This window comes from Marmota marmota, unplaced genomic scaffold, assembly GCF_001458135.2.
Source record: "Marmota marmota marmota unplaced genomic scaffold, marMar, whole genome shotgun sequence".
Lineage (NCBI taxonomy): Eukaryota > Metazoa > Chordata > Mammalia > Rodentia > Sciuridae > Marmota > Marmota marmota.
The window spans coordinates 11,911,949-11,936,988 of NW_025999960.1; the positions used below are offsets into that span (position 1 = coordinate 11,911,949).

The 25,040-nt window shown below is 38.1% G+C and overlaps 1 protein-coding gene and 1 long non-coding RNA gene across 4 annotated transcripts in view; one reads left to right on the forward strand and one right to left on the reverse strand.

The window, feature by feature from the left end:
* Ano6 (anoctamin 6) overlaps nt 1–24,724 on the forward strand; it is a 196,445-nt gene extending 171,721 nt beyond the window's left edge. For all 3 annotated transcript variants that reach the window (XM_015493241.2, XM_015493240.2, XM_048802579.1), the window contains 4 exons: nt 4,089–4,294; nt 8,105–8,307; nt 9,384–9,489; nt 21,544–24,724. In XM_015493241.2, the coding sequence (XP_015348727.1) occupies nt 4,089–4,294; nt 8,105–8,307; nt 9,384–9,489; nt 21,544–21,750 (722 nt within the window). In that variant the 3' untranslated portion in view covers nt 21,751–24,724. The remainder of the gene's footprint in view (nt 1–4,088; nt 4,295–8,104; nt 8,308–9,383; nt 9,490–21,543) is intronic.
* Nucleotides 1–25,040, reverse strand: part of LOC125616645 — a 135,369-nt gene that overhangs the window by 65,464 nt on the left and 44,865 nt on the right. The gene's annotated exons all lie outside the window — the stretch shown is intronic.

Sequence of the window (25,040 nt, forward strand, 5' to 3'; positions counted from 1 at the left end):
ACAGTGCCTTGTGGCTTCCTTCCTCTAAGCCTTACTGGCACTCGCTACCATGATCACATTCATGCCTCTCTCCAATAAAACTGGAGGTGGCTACCGAGTCCTCTGTGTCTTTCAGTCCTCCCTTGGAACACCCAAGACGGGAGCCTAGTATTCACAAATACTTAAGTGACTTTGGAGCATTTCTACAACCGTTAGTGGATTTACATTTATGTTTCCCCACCCATTACACCATGTATGGTATGGCCTATGATTTTTTTGAGTGGAATTTTTATTTCTTAGTGAATTTCCTACCACTCTTTGAGAAACTTTGGGATGTTGACCAAAATTGCCTCCCAAATAATTTCAAAGTGTTGGGTCCTGACGCTGAAAACTTAGAAAACATAAAAGAAAAACAGTCTGTCAGTATTAAGATCTGGAAACCATAGATATCATTCTGTACCTGGAGTACTGAACAATACAACCAGTCTGTCATCAATTTGGGACACCTTCCCAGGGGGAAGGGACCATAGTGAAGTGCACTAAAATGACAAAGTGAGCCCCACCTGTTTCTGATACTACCTCTTTCACCTTGCTGTATTAACTTGATCCATCTCCAAGTAAGTTTTTTAAGTCATTAAAACAATGACTCTGACCAATATTATTTTTTCTCCATTTAACTTGTGGCAATGAGTGTTAGCAGATTTTCCACATCTCCTTGCACCAGATCTCCTCCCTCCTCTGCATACCCACTAGAGCCCCCACTGCCCTTCAAGACTCAGGCCTGCCCTCCTGTCTACCACCTGCAGGTTGAGCTTTCCAGAATGACAGCTAGATAACTGGGGAGGATTGGTAGGCTTCCTATCTCATCGTTTACTCAGTAAACACTTGTTGAGCACTAGTTTGTGTCAAACGCTTTAACAATTGCTAGGGATACCAAGGTAAGACTTGGTTCCAACCCTCATGGAGCTTAGCACCCTAAATATTATTAGGAATACAAATCAGACTTGCAGAGCAGATAATATTTGAACTGGATTTGGAAGGGATAATGGAAGTTATCTAAAGTATGGTGAAGGGAATAGATGTTTCATGTGAAGGGGTAGACACATTTTAAAGTAAAAAGGCACAAACACTGAACATTCATTGTAAGAATGACAAGTAGACAAAACATGGCTGGAACAAAGGATCCATAGGTGGGAAAATCGGGTAAGCCAGGGCCTTATATACTTGTCCAGGAGCCTTGAACTTTACTATTAAGGAAACACCCATCTGTTAGAATACTGGTAAATAAGAGAATTGTGTCATGTTATGTTGAAGAAAACCAGATTATACTGGCAATAGAGTAGAAGATATTCCTTGGGATGTGGTCCATATTTGGTGGGAGGAAGATAATCCACAAGGCTGCAGCAGGTAGCCCAGACAAGAAGTGATATGAGCCCAAATGGAGGACATGGGCATTGCAATACAGATAGGGAGACAAGTTTGATAAGTGTTATAGAGGCAATTTGTAGGGGAGATGATGAATAGAATTGTTAAGACACCTTCCAGGAGTCTGAATATTTAGGGTGGGAATAGGGAAAGGAGCTGGTGTCAGAAAAGCCATAATGACAAAGGGGCATAATGAAAACCAGGCAGAAAATGTCAGAGCTGAAGCCTCTACTTAATTGCTAGAATAGTGGGGGGTGCTTTTTTAGAGGTTTTTATTTTTTCCTCATATGACTTGACTTGCTTTTTAAAATTAAAGTAAAACAAAAGTCAAGGAAAACATGTTCCATGGAGGGGGGAATATTTGACCATGTCAGAAACTGAAGAGTGATCAAATAAACAGAGTTGAATGTGCTTGAGCTTTGGAATAAGCAAAAAGTGCAAAGTTGACAAGAGTAGGCCCCGTGCAGTGGTGAGGAACCACAGCAGTATTTGGGGGCTTCAAAGAGGGAATACATGGTGGAGGAATAAACAGTGGATGCTTCCTTCAAGAAACCTGACTGTAAAGTGAAGAAGGAAGAATTAGAGAGTAACATAGGATCATGAGGGGTTGTTTTTGTCTTAAAAATAGGTGCTTTTGCTTTACTGAAATGATTAGTTTTTTTGTTGATGGAGGTGGTGTTTAAGAAGACACTTATAAAGTTATTCATTTGAATATCAGAACAGATCACACTGGGTTGTGTTTTTCTTTTGCCTTTTTAAAATATAAAATTGTTAATTCATCAGGAATTTATTTGGGAGTCAAAAGTGACAGCCCCATGTCAGTTTTTCCAATGACTTAGCTACTTGCTCAAATATTTGAATGCTGATTGTAAATCCCATGAATATTTATCTGTTCTTTAAAACCATTCTGTTTAATTCATACTTACTATCTATTCATGCACTAGTTCTGCACCGTTTCAATTATAGTAGTACTATAGCATACTTTAGTAACTCCTAGAGCTGTTCTCATTTTATTATTCTTTTTCAGAATGTCCTGTATTAATACTGTCAGGGCAAACATTCCTCCTCCTTTTTAACTGTTTATTTATCTCTCTTGAACTCTAGCATAACCTTTCGGCTTAAAAAAAAAAATCCATTTGGGATTATCAGCTGAATTCATTATAATTCTAAATGATTCTGTGGAGAAAATTTTGATACATCCCAAATTTGAGTCTTAGCATATCCTACCATTCATTCAGTCATCATTGTTTTTAAGTCAATTATCATAAGTCTTAACATTACCTATTAATTTATTCTCAAGTAGTCTGTGCTTTCATTGTTATAAATGATATCTTTTCTCATCTGGATATTTAACTGAATTTATTGCTAATAAAATCCTAATTTCTGGCCTTTCTTGAACAATCAGATCTAGCAACATCGGGCCCTCACCCCAACATGGTAGCTGTGAGCAGTCACCTTCAGTAGGACACACGTGCCAGTGTACCACCGTTGACTCTGACCCACTCCCCACATTTCTTGTCCTTGCCTGGCCCCAAAGCCTGATGAGTATATCGAGGTTTAAGTAAATCACAGACACAAGCACTGATATCACTAATGTTGCTTCCACTGCTGACTCAGACAAAGGGCCAGAATAGGTAATGTCAGACTTCTATGAATATGAACGCTTCTCCCTGGCCTGTGTGACTTACTTGTCTTTTCAGCCCTACCTTTCTACAACAGATCTTGGCCTCTTAGACCAGAAGCAAATGCCAACTCCTCCTACCTAATCACACCTGCTGCAGCCTCACCTAGCCTGGCCAGAGTTGTCCCTGCTCCCTGTCTGAGCAAATGCTGAAAGGGGCTATAAATAATGTTTTCCTGTTCTCCAGTCTCAATTCCACACCTGTACACATTCCCTCTAAAGATCTGCCTGTGAGAAGAAAAGCCTTAAACCAAAAGTTTCTTTTCTAGATCTTTGGTTTTTATTTCTTCCTCCTCCCCCAAATCCTTGCTGCCCTCCTATACAAAGGTCCTATAAGTTACAGAAAAGGAGAAAAGAACTTCTGAGCTTCCACTGGTGTCTTGATGTTTCAGGACCCATAGATTGTAACAACTTCATGAGGACGATTCCTAAAGGAGTATTATGTCTGGTTGAAACACCTTGACCACACATATTTTCTGTGATTTGTAATAACAGATTCTCTGAAGGCTCTGCCTTTGCACTCACAGACTTAAGGGAGCTCGTTCAGTTGCTTGTTTTCAGCATGTTTCCTCCAACATCTCTGAGCACAGCCTTCCTGACAGTACATTTCTTGTTTCTTGTTAGATGCTTCCATACCATTTTTCTTTTTTAATCTTAAATCAATCATTTTCCAACATTCTGTTGTTTCTACACTGAGAATAAATAATGTACTTAAAATGTCTCAAGTTTATTAAAGTAGTTAGGGTTGATTAAGTATTTTTCAGCCTATTCTTAAGTGAATATAAGTGCAAGAAACAGGCTATATTTAATCATCTTTCCAGAAAGCTCATATTTGTGTTTTGTTTAAATTGTTTCACTGTTGAGCAACAAGTGTTATTGACCACGGATGTGTTTTCTCTTTGGGATTGAGTTCTTTGCCTTTCTCTTTCTTTACGAAAGTAAAGGAAAATATTGTCTTTCCATCCATCCACCACTCCATGATGTGTGTCCATTCCATTGACAGTTATTCAGTTTGGGTTCGTCACCTTATTTGTGGCCTCTTTTCCACTGGCTCCTCTGTTGGCTCTGGTGAACAATATATTGGAAATAAGAGTGGATGCATGGAAACTGACTACGCAGTTTAGACGCATGGTACCAGAAAAGGCCCAAGACATCGGCGCGTGGCAGCCCATCATGCAAGGAATAGCGATTTTGGCTGTGGTGACTAATGTGAGTAGACCTAAGCTTCAAGAGTTAAGACCTTAAAATGTCCAAAAACGCATTAGGATGCTACCTAAGGAATGAAATGGTTGGTACTTTATAAAATGGGACAGTGCCAAGTCTATCATAGCATATAATAACTATGTTGCTCATATGCAATGTAACTAATTATTCTTTTAAAAATATTTTGTTTGCTTATAATTATTCTTTATTTACCAAGTTAAGACCAACTACAAATGTACTATAGTTTCTCATTTGCTAAAATGTTTCAATTAAATAGGAATATGATAATAGTAATAAGACTAACATTTTTAACCCTCATAATTATAGAGGGAGTTATCAAAAGGTGCTTTTATCATGTACGTGGGAATGTATTCATTTAGAGTTTTAGGACCCAAAAATGAGACCATCCCTTCATATTTTCCAATATATTCCAAAATACCAATTTAAAATATTAACTTTGATGAAGTCTAAGCACTTTGTGCATTCCTAATTGTGTTACCCTCCTTGTCTCCAGGGTAATAGTTCTTCAAGGAGGTGGGTTACAGGTGGCTTTCAGCACTTTTCCCACCCTACCCCTTTGTCTTTGCTAGCCTCACTGGTCATTAACTGAAGCAGCCTCATGCCCTGCATGGGTCCCAGTTATGAGGGGACATTCAGTTGTTTCTAGCCTGCATTAAGAGTCCCCAGCCCTTCCCATGAACCTCTGCAGAACAGAAATCAGCAATCAATACCCACAGCCAGGCTCTGGAGGAGGGGAGTTCCTGAGCATTGTAGGCTACAGAGTGAGGTAGGCCTAAGCTCTGCTTTCTCACACTGAACCTCGAATTGTGTGACCTTGGTTCATGCGGAAGCAATTCAGAGCCTCATTATCATTTGTAAAATGAATTCCCTTACCACTCAGTTGTGTGTAGGGAATTATTCAATGAAATAATGCATGAACTGCATGGAGCCTGGTCCTTATTGAATATTACCTGCTCTTGTTTTATCTTCATTACCCAACATCATTAACAATGACTCTGAAGCCTCTGACAGGTACTTCAAAAACCCCAAAACTGTATTTCACCATATAATTGTCACCAACATGTTAACTATTCCATGCCTCCTAATTTTGCACCAAAGACAGTTTAGTAATAAATTATTTTTATGTAATACCGGCACAATATTTTTAAAAGCTTCACATAATGGTTGTAACCCTCTTTTTTGCCAAAAAAAAAAAAAAAAAGATATAAACTCTGCAGTGATTATGCAGTGAAATACAGAATTTTGTAATCAGTCATTATCTAGACTGTTTACAATTGTATATAATCAAACAAGTTATTTGGAACCAGCTATCACCTACTACCCACCCCAAAACCCTCAATTTATCTGAATTGCATGCTACCTCTACTTTTTGGAGGAAGTTGCAAATTACACACAGAATCCAACTGATAGAATATGTCAGTTTCCCTTCACCCAAATACCCTGAACCTTCAACATCTACTGTGCTTCAAAATGAAGACTGATGTTTAGAAATATGAAAGGCCTTTCAAGTTCCACAATCATAAAAGAATTGGATCTGTCATGTTCAATATGCTGTAGTACACTAAGCAGGGCAGGAACATGGACTTGTATGCTTTAGGAAAATTTTTAGCAAAAAGGTTTGAAACTAAAAGGGTTTTTGTTTGACCTTCAACAACCAGAAAATTCAATTGACTCAAGTTCCCCATTCCTCAAGCATTCCAGTCTGATTGTATTAGGCATCTTTTCCCAGTATCCATGCCATGGCTCTACTCCATTAGCACAGATGGAGGTTTGCTGACTTTCCAAAGCTGCTCCGTGTGTGTGTGTGTGTGTGTGTGTGTGTGTGTGTGTGTGTACACACATGCCAGCTAACTGGTGTTACAGGTTCCTGTCCAACAGCTGTATTTTCTTATAATTTACCCTAGGAAAACTTATCACATTTGTGTCATTAATCTATGTATAATCCTTTTTCCCACATTATTGGGATCTACTACACTTCCATGGTGCAGTATACATATGTATATACACATGTGTGTGAATATGAGCATTAAACGTATCTTGTATCCCTTCACACATACAATCTCAACCCCTCAAACACATAGTGTGTAATCCACAACCTAATGTGTATAGAAGGAAGAACAGCCGCCAGGGGTGAGAGTGGGCATCAAGCTGGAGTTTGGTATAAAACCATTCATTTTAAAGCTGCTGGTTCAATAAATAAGCTGAATTGACACTGCTGTGTCATGCCAGAGCATCTGCTATTGAAGACCAATTCTAATTTATTTTGATGTAAATGGAAAATTGTGTGCAGCCTGGGGAATGAAGCACACTGCATTTATTTGTACTCTTGTAGCACATCTCTCAAAGCAGCTCAATTCAGGACAGAAAGGTATCTTGTCAGAAGACAATAGAATTATCTTCCTCATTGGAATTTTTGTAGCTTCCTGAAGCACATCTGCAGGTGATACTATAAAAAGGATGGTTGAGTTAAATAGGAGGAAAATTTAATCTATTGAAATCTGGAAAAGGGTAACATTCTTGCTCACCTCATTACTGATAAGCGCGTGCACACACACACACAGATTTTTCACATTGGAGGGAATGACAAAGCTTATTCTAATAAGGGAAATTTATCAATATAAAAGTCCCTTAATTGTTTTTCTTGCTTTGCCTGAGATCTTATTTGTTGGTTTGTGGTCTCACTGGGTCTAAACCATATGTTTAGATGAATACTATCAAAAATCGTGTTGATCTCAAAACATGACTACCTTATTTAGCTTTGTTTAAACCAAATTCTATGTAATTAAAGTATATTCTCTCCCTTCTTTAAAACCAAGTTTGGAGGCTTAAATACTAGATGTAACAACACTGACATCATTGCTGGACTATGTGAATGGAACAACTCCAATATAATTTCTTGTCACCCACATTGTATTAAAATAAAAATTCCTGTTTTCTACTGACCTAATGAACAGAAGAATATGTTAAGTTTAAAATAAGACTTGTTTAGACAAGTCAACCTTTAAAAAAAAAAAAATCAGTCAAGATACTATGGGTGGGGTGGGGAAGTGTAAATTTGAAAGCCATTATTTAAATTTAGATCAGGAAAATATATTTTATGCAATTTACATTCTATTTTTATGAGAAGCAAGTGGGAAAATTAGTTTTCTATAACTTATTTATAGAAGAAGTAATTGATACAAAACTAAGTTATTTTCATAATATTGACCTTAGTATTATATCTACAGTGTTCTAAATCCAAATCATGAAAGAATATCAAGTAGAGCTCTAAAGTTGACTGAACATTTTATCTCAACTTTTGAAAAATATTAATTTACATAATATATGTAAGCAACTAAAGTCATCCACAATATCTTAGTCTACAGTTATTTTTGAATAAGTGTGTTTATTATATTTAAGAAGCATAATAAGCAACTATCAGGCCTTAGCATTTGAATTGTAGACCGTCCCGTAGAATTGAAGACCAAAAAGAAAGTAATATTCTACTTTAAGTTTATTGCTTGAAGATTTTAGGACATTCACTCTATACTCATTTTACATTTAAGAAAGATTATCTCTGAATATTTTGGTTTTTTTATTAGTTGCTCATGACAATACAATGATCTTGACATATCATACATTGGAATCAAATGGGGTATGAATTCTCATTTTTCCAAGTGTTCAGGTTGCAGAATCACATTGGTTAAAAAAAAAAAAAAAAGCAATTTGATGAAAATAGTAATTCTAGCATATCTGTTAATCATAGCAACAAAAGCTCTAATTAGTGCTTCTTTTATTGTTTTCCTCTCAACACAGGCCATGATCATTGCTTTCACATCAGACATGATCCCCCGCCTGGTGTATTACTGGTCCTTCTCCATCCCTCCCTATGGGGACCACACTCACTATACTATGGAGGGGTATATCAGCAATACTCTCTCCATCTTCAACATCGCAGACTTCAAAAACAAAAGCAAAGGAGATTCGTTCTCTGGGCTTGGTGACCATACCACATGCAGGCAAGTTCTATCTATTTTAAAAAGTCATGTAATCTTGAAAAGGGCATGTGTGTGTGTGTGTGTGTGTGTCATTTAAATCAAATTGCTAGAAATATTTCCCACATATCTTTTTCTTTAATAGCTTTCTTTGCAATTAAACTAAAAAGGTAAGAAAGACTTGGGTTAGGATTTTTAAAACCAAACCAAAAAAGCAAGACTGAAAGGTCAGAATTTCATATGGTTTCAGGGAAACAGATCCAGGGGGAAACTCATATTTTAGAAATGGAGAAATTTCAAGACGTCCAGAAATCAAGATCATTTAATTGTTAGGATTAATTTATTATTCAAGAACAATCTGAAGATACACAATGGTATACAAGAACCTTCATTTAACAAACATGTAAAGGTAAACGATGTAGATACCTAACAATATTCTCTAAAAGTATTCCAAATCTCTCTGCATTGGTTTTAAAGACTGGTAAGATCAACTATGGACAGTAAACATCACTACTCATAAAGCCCTACACACCTAAAGGAGGCTTTAAAATGCCTTTAGTCTAATTCTTCAAAGGCTTCACTGATTCAAATTCTCAACACAACCAAAATTAATGTTTCCAAGTTATACTTGATACAACCTCTTTAGAATCCTACACTGAACCTGCTTCCTTTTTTTTTTAAACTCTACATAATTCTAATCAGTGAATCGACTCTTCTAAGTCTACAACAATAACACAGGACATCTGATGACAAGAAATTGGGTTAAAAAGTCACAATGAGGAGGCATCTCTCTGTGCTTTGTAGAGAGAGATGGTCCCATGACTGAGCCAACTCAAACAACATTATATAAATAATTAACAAACGTGATCCTGAAAATAGGCTAAATTGTCTTTTTTCTGAGTACATATTCAAGGAGTTATTATTGCAGTGGGTTTTTTCCCCTCAGAGTTTTGTGTCCAAATTGAGATCTGGGAAAAAATTTATGGTGCCCAACTGAAAGAACATTGCACTAAACACAACTCCTTTTTAAAATGGGGCCCTTGTTTACAGTAGTTGATGAAAATAACTTGTCTCCTAATATGCCTCTGTTTTGTTTCCAGGTATCGTGATTTCCGAAACCCGCCTGGACACCCACAAGAATATAAACACAATATCTACTATTGGCATGTGATCGCCGCCAAGCTGGCTTTTATCATTGTCACGGAGGTAGGAAAGTGTACTTTGAAATAGTTTCTAAGACTGCATATTTGCAGACACTTTTTTTAAAGTGTTGCTAACTCTATTTAAAATGCATAATATTTTCCTAATGCCTGGTAATAATTATTTTTAGGAGATGAATTAATCAGGTTGGGCCTGAAAATACCCATAGTACTCTAATTAAATGAAATTGGTTGTCTACTTTAGACATTAAAAAACACGTGTAACAGAGATCCGATTCCATTTGATACTGTATTAAATGACCATCTTTTTTTAAAATTTTGGGGGCACTGAGCAGCATATGGGACTGTAGCAGGGCTTAAGATGAGTAAGATGTGACCTTTGAATATAAGGAAGTTTTATCACTATTATAACTTCATTCAGACTATTGTTTTTATTCAATTATTACATTTTCATAATATCCCAACTTAGTTTTTTATCTCTCTAAAATTAACTCTGAAAACTGACAGCTATAAATCATTAATTGATCTAGCCAACTTCTTTTTCAGCAAATAACTATTACCAAACAAAGCCTCTAAATTTGTTTGGTGTTTACATTTAGCTGCAAGAGACAAAATTTACCTATAGTGGCTTAAATAAATAAGGGTTGATTTATTTTTTTAATTGTATATACCTTTATTCATTTATTTTTATGTGGTGCTAAGGACTGAACTCAGTGCCTCACATGTGGTAGGTGAGCGCTCTACCACTGAACCACAACCTCAGCCCTGATTTTTTTTTTTTAAACATTAACAAATTGAGGCTTTGTAATTTGGTTAAGAAAATGTATAATGGATGAGAGGAAATTTTTCCAGAATAGACTGAAAGACATCAGTTCACAGAACAGAAAGCATGATCTACATCAGACAGAATAAAGGAACACACACTTATACATATTGTAAAGAAAACGCAGCCCACCAAAGATAAGACCAAAACCAGAGAAGAGAGAGAGATGACTGACAAAGAAAATTAAAATTAGAACAAGAGTAGACCTTGTAACAGCAACTATGGGAGCCAAAAGAGAGTAGTCCAGTATCTTCCATGTGCTAGAGAAGGCAGCACTTTCCACAGTGAAAAACACCAGGACATATGGTTTTAGAAGAGTGAAACCAAGCTTTTTAGAACAGATTTAGAACAATCTTATACAAATGCCTTCAATGAGCAAAAAGAAGAGGAAATACTCTCCAACTCATTTGGTAAAGCTGAGAGTAGCCTTGATCCTAAAATCAAACAAGAATAGAAAAAGGAAGGAAAATTAGGGCCAATCTTACTCATTTCACAGATGTAAAAATCCTTTTAGAATGTGTAAGCTAAATCTTACAATATATTTTTAAAAGATAACATCACACCCTATTGGCTTTAACTCAGAAATGCCAGAGTGACATAACATAGAAAACCTACTTATCTATAAATATTTCCTACCTCAAAAAAAAAAAATTAAACCTCTTTCCTACATGGGAAATCATTATGCTTTTCCATCATCAAATAAAGTATAATAATAAAGGGGTCAATTCAATAAGAGTAAATAATGATGAAATGCATCAAATATTAGAACACATAATATAGAAAGAAAATATTAATATACCAAAGACTCCAATACATGGAACATCTCATGGATAGATCCTATGGCAGGCTACAAAACAAGCCTTACCAAATTTTTAAATATCAAAATAATATCAGGTATCTTTTGTGATAATAATGCAATAAAATGGGAAATCAAGTATACAGGTTCTTGGGAATTAAACCACATACTCCTGAGCAACTGATGGATCAATGAATAAATCAAGGAAATTTTTTAAAATTTGGAAGAAATGATAATGGAAACGTATCCCACACATTTTGGTGGGTTGTAACAAAAGCAGTACTAAGAAGTTTATTGCAACGTCCCAATGTAAAAATAGCAGAAAACTCTCAAATTAACAACCTATCATTGCACCTCAAGGAAAAAAAAATGCAAGATTAGAAGACACAAAAAACAGCAGAAATAGAAAATTCAGAAACAGTGTAAAACCCCAATGAAATGAAGACTTGATTTTTTTTTTTTTAAGAGATGAACAAAATTGGAAAACCCTTAACTAGAATGAATAAGAAAAAAATAAAGCCTTATTTGAGTCTGGAACAAGACAAAGATGCCTATTTTCTCCACTTTTATTCAATACAAGTACTAGAAGTACTGGAACAATCCAACAAAAAAAAGAATTATGGGCATCCAGACTACTGTCCTGGTTATCAAAGAAGCCTTTTGAATTTCTTTTCTTGGCTGAGCCAGGGCAACTCATTTTGAAGTGTTATGTAGTATCGTGGCCTCCCAGCCCCCTGGGATAGCAAGTCTTAAAAGACTTTACCCTAACCAAGATGTGAACCATGCGTTTAGGTTGAGCCTTGAGTGATCAGTCGGGGCCTTTACCTGAGCAAGTAAGTCCCACAAGGACCAAAGAGACATTTCCCAAATTATCTGGGATATACACATAACCATTTAGTTTTTATGATAGCACTTCTAATTTGAAGTACAGGTTGGTTTCAACATTTTATCCTTTTGGCCTTTAATGTCCTTGCCTTGCAGGGGAGACACCCCCCAAGGCAACCCTGAGGTGCTTTAAAAGGTCAATAACCTGGAGACCCAGGAAGCAACCTTCCATATGCTTTTCTAAGAGGGTGTGTAGTTCTTTGTGGATGGAAACAGCTTAGATAAAACTCTACCAATCCCAGTGGTCACCATTGTTTGGTACAATTTCTAATGATGGTCTATGGGTCCTGTCTCTCTCAAATAGCAGCTTAAGATCATCTACAACTTGGCAGAAGTAGTCATTCTTGTTGTCTTCCCTGTCTCCTTGATGTCTGATAGTGGAGTTCATTTCATCTGAGTACAATGGATTTATGGCTTGACTCCCACCCATTCTAAGGAAGACTGATCATGTTGTACACTTGGCAGTAAATTGGTTAGATTCTGTTCCCTCCACATCTTTAAGGGGACTCTATTTCCAGATTAGAAGTCATGCAATAGGACATCAGAGGCACACAGTAACCTCTGAGATACAAACTCAGATTTTTTTAATTTTAATTTGTTATATGACAGCAGAATGCATTATGATTCATATTACACATATAGAGCACAACTTTTCATATCTCTGGTTGTCCACAACACTTGATTATATTGAAAAGGAACAATTTGTAAAGATGTTAAATCTTCAAGTATCACCCCAAGGATGAGGCCTAAAATGATCTACCATACAGAATTTCAAAAGGACTTAAACAGATCTTACTTCTAGGGATCACATGTATCTGTAACAGAATAATGGGTAAATTTCTATCCCAGGTCAGGTGAGTTTCCTGACAACATGGTGATCTTTTTAAGGTGTGATTCATTTTGTCAGTTTTTCCCATTGACTATGGTTTCTATGCTGAATGCACTTTCTATTTGACATCCAAAGCTTCTGAAACCTGATGTTTTTTTTTTTTTAAATGAATGCTGGTTCATAGTCATTTTGTATGGTTTTTGGCAGTCCATATCTTGGTATAATTTCCTTTAGCAGAATGTGAGTCCTTTGTCTGTCTCAATAGGGAAAGCTTCTACCCATCCCGGAAACATGTTCACAAACACCAACAAATACCTGAAGTTAAGATAGTCCTGGCATCCAAGTAAAATAAATCCTCAGAAGACAGTCTTCCCTATATGGGTGCCCTTCATTACACTCTGGGCTACAATGGGTATTTTTGTGCAGATCAGACCCAATGATGAAGAGTCCGCTATCGTAGTCCAGGACCAGTTTTTTGTTTTTGTAGCCACTATAAATTGTGGTGCCTTGTTGAAAGTAGGTTCTGTGGTGTTCTTGTTTTAATACAGAATACACTCACGCTTTAGGTATTAAAGGTATGCCTTTTTCATCACCTTCCATCCTTGAGGGGGTTCATTAATAAAATGCCAATCCTTTGCCCTTTTATAGTCCTCTTCTGAGTATCTGGGTGCAAATTCTGATAAGGTTATTTGGGGCAGGAGGGGCCTTGTTAGTGTTTTGTTTTGCCAGCTTGTTTTACCATTTGATTGACCAGTTTCTCTCTTCCACAACTTCATCCCCTTTCTGAAGACAAGGGCAGTATGTTATTGAGACCTGCCAAGGTTTGTGCACTGCTTCTTATAACTGTAGAATCTGAGATGCAGATTTTATGTCCATGTTGTTTGAGGTCACTTAGTTGCTGATCCTCCCAAATAGCCCCATGTGCATGAGCCATCATGAAGGCCTAGAGTCAGCATAGATATTGACTCATTTGTTCTCTAGCAGAATCAGGGCTCCAGTGAGTATGGTACATTAAGACTTTTGTGCCAAGTCCCAAGTGGCAGGGCATCTGATTCAGTTGTCCCTTGGATAGTTACTACCACATACCCTGCATTGTCTCTCACTTTGTTCCAGAAGCTGGTACCAGCAGTGAAGAGTTCTGTGTCCCAGTCTTCCATAGGTTGATCAGCCAAATCTAGCCTGCTTGCATCAACTGTCTTGACTTGCAGACAATCCCTGCAAGTTGGTATCATCCCTGTGTCACTAGGTAATAGAGTGGCTGGATTTAAAGTAGAGGACACCTTAACATTAGTATCATTCAGAACAGTAGCCTGGCATCTGCCCATCCTTCCTGCCAGTAGCCACTTTTGCTCCAGCAGAGTTAACCCATGATGGTGAGCACATGTTGTGGTGGGTAGCACTAGTGCAAACTTGTCAGCCTCTTGTAACAGTTCACAGGTGGCTACAACTGCCCTCAGGCAAGGCAGCTATCCTGGTCACTGTCAGGTCTAATTGCTTTGAAAAATATGCCCCTAGACATAGTGTTGATACTACATTAAGAGTAAGCATTCCTAGGCCTAGTTCATTGTTTCTCAGGTACATACAAATTGAAGAGCTTATTTAAGTTTGGCAAACCTCAAGTGGTACTTAGGCTTTTGAGCCTCAAACTCAAACCTGTCAGGAAGAGATTCTGAACCTTTAGATTGGACTCCTGAATACTTAGTGCTTCATACAGATGTCTGACTATATAAGACCAAAATTTGGGCTGGGGTGGTGGCTCAGTGATACAGTGCTTGCCTAGCCTGCATGAGGCACTGGGTTCGATCCTCGGCACCACATAAAAACAAACTAATGTATTCACCTAAAACTAAACATACATAAATAATTTTTTTTAAAAAAAAAGACCAAAATTTACTACATAGATTCAACAGAAAACCCTGCAATTGCTGTTGGGTACAGGAATCTTTAAATAAAATCTTTAAAGTCTTTAAAAAAAAAATCTCATTCTTCTGATTATACACAATGTAGAATCACAAGTCACGTAGTCATATATGCACATAGGGTAATAATGTCTGGTTCATTCTATCCTTCTTACTCCCATACCCTCTCCCCTCCCTTCACCTCTCTCTGCCTGATCCAAAGTAATTCTGTTCTTCTCTAACTCCCCTTATTGTGAATTAGTATTTGCATATCAGAGAGAAAACATTTGGGGGGATTGGCTTATTTTGCTTATCATGATGTTCTCCAGCTCCATCCATTTACTGGCAAATGACGTAATTTCATTCTTTAAGGCTGAGGAATATTCCATTGTGTATATATACCATATTTTCTTTATCCATTCATCTGTTGAAGGGCACCTAGGTTGGTTCCATAGTTTAGCTATTTTGAATTGAGCTGCTATAAACATTGATGTGGCTGCATCATTATAATATGCTCTTTTAAACTTCCTTGGGTTTAAACTTAGGAATGGGATAGCTGGGTGAAATGGTGGTTCCATTGCAAGTTTTCTGAGGAATCTCCATACCACTTTCCATAATGGTTGCACCAATTTGCAGTCCTACCAGCAATGTATGAGTGTACCTTTCCCCCCAACATCCTTGCCAACACTTATTATTGCTTGCATTCTTGATTTTGCCATTCTGACTGGAGCAAGATGAAATCTTAAAGAAAATCAAATTGCTAGAGATGAACATTTTTTTCATATATTTATTAATCAATTGTATTTCTTCTGTAAAGCGTCTGTTCAGTTCCTTAGCCCATTTATTGATTGGGTTATTTGTTTTTGTGGTGTTTTCTGTGTACTTTGTATATCGTGGAGATTAGTGCTCTATCTGAAGTGCATGTGATAAAGATTTTCTCCCATTCCATGGGCACTCTCTTCATGTTATTGTTTCCTTTGCTGAGAAGCAGCTTTTTAGTGTGAATCCATACCATTTATTGATTCTTGATTTTATTTCTTGTGCTTTGGGAATCTTGTTAAGAAGTCAGATCCTAAGCCGACATAATAAAAGAAAAAGTAGACCCAAATCTTTACTAGGTGCAAGGTCTGTGTTCTAATGCCCGAGTCTTTGATCCACTTGAGTTTTATACATGTCGAGAGATAAGGGTTTGATTTCATTTTGTTACATATGGATTTCATTTTGTTATATATGGATTTTCCCAGCACCATTTGTTTAATTACACTTTTAAATTTTTCAAAAAACTAGCTGGATGCCCCTTCAACCTTCCTACTTCAGTAAGTATTTAGCTTCGGGTCCCAGGCTTTACTTTTAGTGTAATCTGCGTAGGCTACATGTTTATAGCCCTTCCTGGCATGCCCTTTGTCCAGACTTTAGATCTTATCTTTTTTCAACTTCTGCAAGCATTTATTCTTAAACTTGGGAAACTTGCGTCTCTAATTGCCTGAGGAGAAGTTTACGCAGGCATTTACTTTGCACAAAAGGTCACTTTTGTGCAAAAAAAAGGTATTGGGTACTCCAGTACATACAACTTTAAAACAGCATTTTCTGTATCTCCTAATTGACATTCCAATGTCTGGAGGAAGGACCTACCTTGAGATTTACCTAATATTCCCACAATCATAGTCTCTACTTAGCTTTTTCCCCTAATGTAATATTTTAATACCTAGTAAGTAGACCTGCATCTAAGAGTAAGTTAATCAATTGGCTCCCACTCTTTGTCGTATGTGGGGCTCACATAGGGAAATTCACGTTGACCAGATCAAATCTGTAGGAGCTTCAAGGCCTTCTCAGTTCTCATCCAACCCTGTTTCCCTCACCAACATCTGGGGAGTGAGCCTCCCGTCAAGTTCACTTGTTTCTTTGAGCAATCATTCTTCCAATGGTCTTCTGCCTTCCATTAAGCATATTAGTTTTGAACCTAGGACCACATACCTTATTCCAAAGGCCTTCTTCCTTCCTTAGGTCACCATCTTCCCCCCAAAGCCAGGTACAGCCACTTGGTTTCTTGCTTTAGGCAATCTCTCCTAGTCGAGAGGGACTCATTCCCAGGGCACCATCTATCTTTAATTTCTTTAATGGGTACAGGGAACTTTGCTCGATGAAAGTCATATTTATCATATTCAGATTATCTGGGCTTTCTGGATCTACATCTGTATAACACTGGCAGGCTTGATAGATTATCCCTTAACAGAGTCTGGCCAGGTTTTTGTAAGACTCTTTGACCTTATGGAGACTTTGTTTAGAAGCACCAGGCTCAATCCTGCTGAGTTAATAGGGTCCACCTCATTTGCCTCCAACGTACTAGCAGGATCCTTCACATGGAGCCTGTGTGCTCTCCGGCTTTGTCAGTGACCATCTTCCTTTCCTGTGAGCATGCTATTCATCAGAATATAAATGTCTGCCTACTTCTGGTGGTAATTGATAAAAATGGAAGAAAAGAACTCAGCCCCTCCTACTGAGAAGATCCTGTCCACAGGACTGTTTTCCCAATTGAATCTATCAGAAATAGAAATGGGCTATGCATCCTTACACGTTTAGTAGGTTGCCTCCGAACACTTGCCACATCAGGAGGGGAAAAACCCATCCTTCAGGGTTTCTAATTACCTTTCAGACACCATACCTTTGTCAGGAGAGGCCTGCCCTCTTGGGAGAGGGGGAGCAGTTATTGCTGACCACCAGCAGAGGGCTGGGCATCACAGCTGTGGTAGGAAAGTGCCCCCGCAGCTATATGTGATGCTTCCAGAGGTAAGGGTTTAAGTTATGGATTAATCTCTCTCTCCAGACTAGCCATCAAGTAATAAGGGTGGGGTCTTACCTGACCTCTGAACCACAATAGTGTTCAACACATCTTTCCCTTTCTCCCAATAAAATAACGTGAAGTCTTGGAGAAAAAGATGACATTCCTTATAACTGTAGTGTACTAATTAAGTGACTCATGAGGCACTTTTCCCCCCTGACTCCATGGCATATTGTGGCCAAGCTATAGTGAGATAAAATGCCATTTGTTTTCTTTTTGGTCATAGGACTAAACTATAATCAGACTATTTTGTTACCGATGGCGAGTTCCCCATTTTGATAAAAGTGAAAACAGTTATGAGCACACAGTCTGCATGTACTCAGAAGTATAGGCAGAATAAGGGAACCACACACACACAGTCTACCAGAATCAGAAGTCAAGACCACAGATTTCAGGATAAAAGTCCTACAACTCTTCCGTCTCCTACAGTGCTCTCTGAAAACCAGATGAGCGGACTTCTTTTGAAGTGAGTCTAATGAGGGTGTGAGGAGAGAGTTCTCAAGAGTACACCTCAAGATGACACCCATTCTGATGCTGCAGATCATCTTACCTGAGGCTATTTCTTAATCTGCTACTGAGGGGCTATGAGGGTAACCCTCCTTGAGATGAGAAAAGGAACAGGTTGTCCCCAAGGCTAAAGTGGCCTTGGTAGCTGCAAGGGACTTATCCTTCTACTCCCCAACCTGGGTCCAGTCCACTGCAGCAAAATCCAGCCTCACAGTGGGTGCCAGTTGTAACTATACAAGGTTTGGTTCTGCCTCCTGATAGTCAATAAATGAAGAGGCAGAGTGATGGAGGGAGAAAGAGAGCTTCATTAACATGCCAGCATTATTAGAAGATGCCATGCTGTCCCCTTCAGTGACTATGTTGCCCCTTGCCCTAAGGGAGAGTTTAATATGTTTTTTCAAGGAAAGATTCATGGAAAGCTGAGCAAGTACCAGAGAGGTGGAACCTCTTCTGAAATGTGGGCTAGGTCAACATCTTATCTGGATCATATAGGTCAGTGAGAGTTGCAATCCAGTGGGTCTGAAGATGACATTAGTAATCAGTACAGAAGCTTTGATCACTGGAGTGGCTGGTGTCTTGTTTTTGCTGTGGGCAGCATTTCTGGCAAGCACACTTCCAGGTATGACCTTCTCCCATAACTTGGGACTAGGGAGTATCTGGTAAGGGAGGGTTCGGGACACACCTAGCTAACTTTAATATGCAGTTGATCTGTACATGATAGAGCAAGTAAAAGCAAAAACAAACTTCTGAGAATTGAGTCTCATTCAGTGGGAGGAGGGCTTATGTGTTCTTTTAATATTACATATAGGAAACCCAAAAAAGATCCCTCGAAAAAGCCATTAGAACTAATAAATTCAGCAATGTTGCAGAATACAAAAGTCACATACAAAAATAATTAGTGTTTCTGTATGTCAATAGTGAATTATGTGAAAAATAAGAAAGCAATTTCATTTCTAATAGCTACCAAGAAAAATAAAATATCTAGGAATAAATTTAACCACAGGGGTGAAAGATCTCCATAATGAGAAATATAAAACATTATGAAAGAGAGAGGACGCAAAAAAAAAAAAATGGGAAAAAAATCTCTGGGTTGTATGGACCTTTTAACAATATTGATACTTCTAATCCATGCACAAAGTGATCTTCATATTCAGTGCAATCCCTATCAAAGTATCAATTATATTCACAGAACTAGAAAAAATAATCCTAAAATTTGTATGAAACAAGAAACTCAAAATGGCCAAAGCAGTATTCTGATTTCAAAATATACTACAAAGGTGTAGTGATTAAAGTGGCATGGTATTAGCATATAATAGACCTACATATCAGAATGGGACAAAATATAGAGCTAAGAAGTGAACCCACGCATCTCAAGCCAACTGATCTTCAACAAAGGTGCTAAGAAAGCACATTGGGGAAAAGTGGTCTATTTGGGAAACTGGATATCCAAGCAGAAGAATGAAACTAGACCCCCATCTCTCAATAGTTACAAAAGCCAACCCAATATGGATTAAACACTTAAGTGTAAGACCTAAAATTAATAGAAGAAAATACAGAAAATGTTCAGGACTTTGGATAACACTCAAAAGCAGAAAGAAAGAAGAAACAGACTACAGGAGGAGAGAAAATATCTGCAAAGACTACATCTGATGAGGAGTTAATAATCAGGATATGTGCCGCAGTCCGGCTGCAGCAAAATAACCGGGGGGTGACGAGGAACTTGTGTAGATTGATACAGCAGGGGTAGGTAGGAGCCGTTTATTGTAGTACAACAGAGGTATTTATACATTCCACACAGCTTATCTTAATTAGCATAAACTAGATACAGCAGTCAACCAATAAGGAATCTCCACACTTAATGGCTCGCTGGCATTACTTCACAAACCACTCCCTCTGGCAAAATGCCAGGCGCCATCCAGACTTGTTTATAGACCTTAACAGATATGTAAGAAACTCAAAACAAAGAAAACAAACCATAGATAATCCAATTTTTAAAATGGGCAGCAGATATAAATAGGCATTTCTTAACACAAATGGCCAACGTGTGTGTGAAAAAAATGCTCAACATCAGGTACTATCAGGGAAATGCAAATCAAAACCACAACGAAGTATCCCTCCATTTAGAATGGCTGCGAACAAAGATCAGTGCTGGCAAGGTGTGGAGAAAAGGACACCATTTATAAGCTCTTGCTGGGAATGTAGATTAATATACCCATTATGGAATGGAAGTCCACAAAATTAAAGATAGAACTACCTGTGACCCAGCAACCCTGCTACATTCAAAAGAAATCAGTATGTGGAACAGACACCAGCACGCCCATGTAGATGGCAGCATTGCTCACAATAGGCAAGAAATAGAAGCAACCTCAGTTTTATATAGAGTGATAAATGGATTTTTAAAAGGTACCTATACACAATGGAATAGTATTCATCAATTAAAGGGGTGAGATCTTGTCATTTGTGGCAGCATGGATGGAATTGGAAATTCATAGACATTTAGAGTAGTAGTAGAGGCTGGGAGAGTATGGGGAAGGCAGGAATGAGGGAATATTGACAAATGGACAGCGAGTTATGATTACAGAGGCGAATTAAGTTGTTCGAATGTTCTTTTGCACAGTAGAATGAATACAGGTCTTGACAATATCCTGTATATTTCCAAAACATTACAAGAAAGGACTTTCTTTGCACCACAAAGAAATAATGTTTAGGGGAGTAAATATGTATTGAAACATCACATGGTACCCTAAACGTGCAATTTTTATGTATTTTTTAAGTCAAATTTAAAATTTCTCCTGCTTCACTGGCCATTCCTTCTCAACTGCTTTGCCAGTCCCTTCCTCCTTCCTTCTCAATGATTCTGGGATTCATTCCTTTATGGTCATTTTTTTACCCTCTTGGTAATCTCTTGCACTCTGTTCACTTTAAATACCAACTGTAAGCCAATGGACCTAAAAATTGATATTTTTAAAGTATTCTTCTCCCGAGTCCAACCCAAGAATTCAGCTGCCTAGTTTTTCTTTGAATATCTCATAGATCTCTCAACTGTACTGCCACACATTCCTATATTTTCTTACATCTACTTCCAATAGTCTTCCCATAATCCATCCCTTGGTCCATGCCATCCAGCCTGCCCCCTCTTGATTTTGGCAGCGCTCTCACCAGTTTCTCTGTCCTGAGTTCTTAGAGACCTTCTTGTTTATTTTTCTCTTTTTTCTCAACCCTAGAAAAGGGCACACAAAATATAACAACCAAATTGAGTATCCTGGTTTCTTTTTTTTTTAAATTCAATGTGTGTTTTGGGGGCCTTCATTTCATCTTTATCCTTTATAACTGATGTGTCCCACATAGGGTGATGCATTCTTTTCAACATAATGAATCAGTACATTTCTAAAGTAGCAAAGGGATGTTCATTCTATACCCTGGCATGCACACAGCATGTCCACTATCTTGTCGAGATATACCACAGTGACAAGCAAACCCTCCATTTCCTTGTGACTGACAGTTTTCTTCTTCTCTCCTGCAGCACATCATCTACTCTGTGAAGTTTTTAATTTCCTATATCATTCCGGATGTATCCAAAAGCACGAGGAGCAAAATCAAGAGAGAAAAGTACCTAACCCAGAAGCTACTTCATGAGAGTCACCTCAAAGATATGACGAAAAACATGGGAGCTATAGCCGAGAGGATGGTAGAAGTGGTAGATAACAATCTACGACCAAAATTAGAATGAAAGCTTTATGTTCTGAGAAGCACTTTAAAGAATTTAGCTCTGTCAAAATATATTATGAGTCACTAATGAGAATGTTTAAGTTAAATCACTTTGGCAAATGTGAACCGTTAACTTTTGCCATTTTCATGTATTTTATTTTTCAGTTTCAGCTAGTGATGCAAAAACTGAAGAATATAAAACTTATATCAAGAAGAGCATAAAACTAATCACCTGGAAAACCTAATATGCTACCTTCTTTGGTAAATTGGAATTTTAGTAACCCCGTGTGCTTAGCAGCCACCCCTTGAAAGCAGAATGGATCCTTTTTTTTCTATTTGATTACTTTCATCCCTTCCTATTCTCAAGCACATGATCTCCTTTATTTTTAGGTAGTGTTTTTTATCTCTTTAGTTCACCAAATATAGTCCATTTATCTTTTTCTTACCATAATTAAAGACTAGACATGCTACCACTTTAATAGCTTTTATACGATTAAAAAAAATTGCTTACTCGGAATTGAGTTTGAATGTGGTATTAAGTGGCAAGTAGAATTCTTAATATTTAGGAGTATTATCACATCCCTACAGAAAGAAACCTCACATAATAAGGAGTAGTTTGTCTCCATTTTGGCCCATCTTTGCGTGTCAAAGAAATGTTCATAGTGGACTGAAATGACGATAGCAAAGTTTTGAAACATTTGTATTAACCTATAGTGACACCTTCTACCTTCTAGGATCACTCCTAGAATGATCTGTGCCTCATCAATGGTGACTGCCTTGCAGATCTCAAGGGAATAAGATGACAAAAGTAGGGATAGTTACAGATTCAAATAGAAGTGTAACTGTTCAATCTGGATGACCAAGTTGCCTATTCTAAAGATGTGTAGTTTCTTGGGAGAAAATGATAATCGAATGATTAAAATTACATTTTTATCAACATAACGTTCTGGAAAAGAGAAGCCCATCAGATTCCCACCAGTCAACTTTTATTCACCAGACACAGGAGGTACATTACTACAAATCACCAAGCGCCTTTGCAAATAGCTCACTGTGTGGCCTTCATGGCATGACCATGCTGTGTGGGGTCCAGGGGCAGCAGGTGCCCTAACTGTGAGCCACACCACTGTGGGCTTGTGTGGGGAGCCCTTTCATCAGGAGTGCAGCCTGTTTTTATTTTTGTATGCCAAAGTGATCGACATACCAAAGCAGTTGCCCCCATGAACACGTCTTCCTGCACCTTCCACCCTCAGATTCTGGGCCTCGTAATTCATTTGTAATTGTATGTTTGCACTAGAAACAAGTATATTTGGATTGTTAATCAAAAAAGGAAACTCTGGATTTGATTTCAGCTTGCAGCCTCCTCTAGGGTCAAGTAGGCAGTAAAGGGTAAAAAGGAACGATTTGGTCACAAACCTTACCATCAGCTAGAGGTCACCTCCTGAAGTCCTGCACCACTATGCTTATCTTACCCTCAGTTTTGCTCCACTAGATATCCACTGTGGTTTACTGCCTTTTAAGAGTCAGGCCCTGCGGTAGGTCTGGAAAAGACACAGGGCCTACACTTCTTTCCGTTGGCTGGTTAACAGGTCAGTGCTACATGAAGAAGGCTGTTCCTGCTGCATGGGCCTCTACCCACTGGGATTCTGTTAAATGCCCAGGTGCCCTAGGAAACAACCTATCAGTATCCCAGCAGGAAAGGGAAGTGAAACATGTTTCAATAGTCAGATACAGATCGCAGTTTTTAAGAGCCTGCCATCATGAATGTTTCAAATTTTTAAAAAAGCAGTATTCTGAGCTTTTGAATTGCCCCAATGGATCATAGACATTTCTCCACCTTCCTTTATCATGCATGTTGACAGTATGGTCAGAGAGCCCAAGGCAGGCCACATGAGGTCTCGCTGCACTGAGACAAGAGATGAATGTCTTCCCACTGGAGGGAACTATTTCTCATTTCCGCACAGCCTAGGTGGAGCACCACTGTTCCTTTTCCCACCCTCTGAGAGACTGCTCCTGGAGGTGCGTGTCGCCTTCTCTCTTATTACCTCTTCTCTGAAGTATGTGACTATCTCCTAGCATTTGATTCATCAACTGCTTACTGTTTATGTCATCATAGAAAAGGAAATGTTTTTGCCTTATCTCTTTGTATATACTATAGAATTTTTTTTAAAAAATGTGCATTTATGTGTTCATAGCCCCAGCTGAGAGAATCCTCTTCAGAGTTAAAAAATGTGCTGCTATGGACAGGGGCTTTAAAACCCTCACATTTCTAAAGGCAGAAAATGTCATGTCTGACACTACCAAGATGCCCAAAAAAGCTAACTTGCAGTGGAGACCAGGGTCCCCCATAACTTCAGCAGTGTTCATGTGTCTAGTGCTACTTGTCAGAGAAAAATGGACTGTGATTGCATCTGCAAATGGGAAAGATGCCCCCTTCTCCCAGGAGCACCAAGGGGCATGGAAATCGGCCTGTGACCGGAGGATCTGGCCCTTGACCTGTTCGGTGTTAACCACTATAAAAATCTTAGCTTTATATCCTTGTGTATTGCCTGTGAGTTTTAATGGATTGAAGCATTAGACCCACTACTCAGGGGATTTTTCTTTAAACTCCTTCAGATATTTTAGATATCTCAGTAGAAATGAAAAGCCATCATTTTTGTTTTGAAACTAAACAAGGCCGTCTTGTAAAATGTTTGTCACAAAATACCCGCCTTTGTATTACATGTGCATCTTGGAGTTCACAGAACATTAATTCACAATAGGAGGCAGAATGTGATCTGTTGGTGAAACACTTCTTGTACCATTTTCTTGTGTTCATATTATAATGTGTTTGAAAAGTTAAAATGTCTGAGCAACTTAACTAAAGAACTGAAATATTCATACTTTTCCTACACTGTGGCAAAAGATGTAAAGTTTGTAATTAATGTTAATTTCTATGCATTTTAATATTCTTTTATAATTATGAGCATTTTAATAAATTCATTTTTACAAACAGTAAAGCTCTGTTCTATTGCATAAATTTCCTGAAAATACCTTTATATGCCATTTATTAGTGACCAGTTATGTATCACTTAGCAAATATGTACTTGTGTAAATTATATCTAAAATTGTATTTTCAATTTACTTTAGAGCATAGTTTTTCCAGGAAAAATTTGGGATGGGGTTTCAGACAGAGCTGCCACATACAGATGTTGGAATTGAGCCCTGCGTTAAGACCCTGAGCACCAGCCTCAGGTACTCTCAGTGCAGCTACCAGTGGACGGAAGGGTGCTTTAATTTCATGAAGGCATCTTCACTTGCTAAACCAGGGTTGCA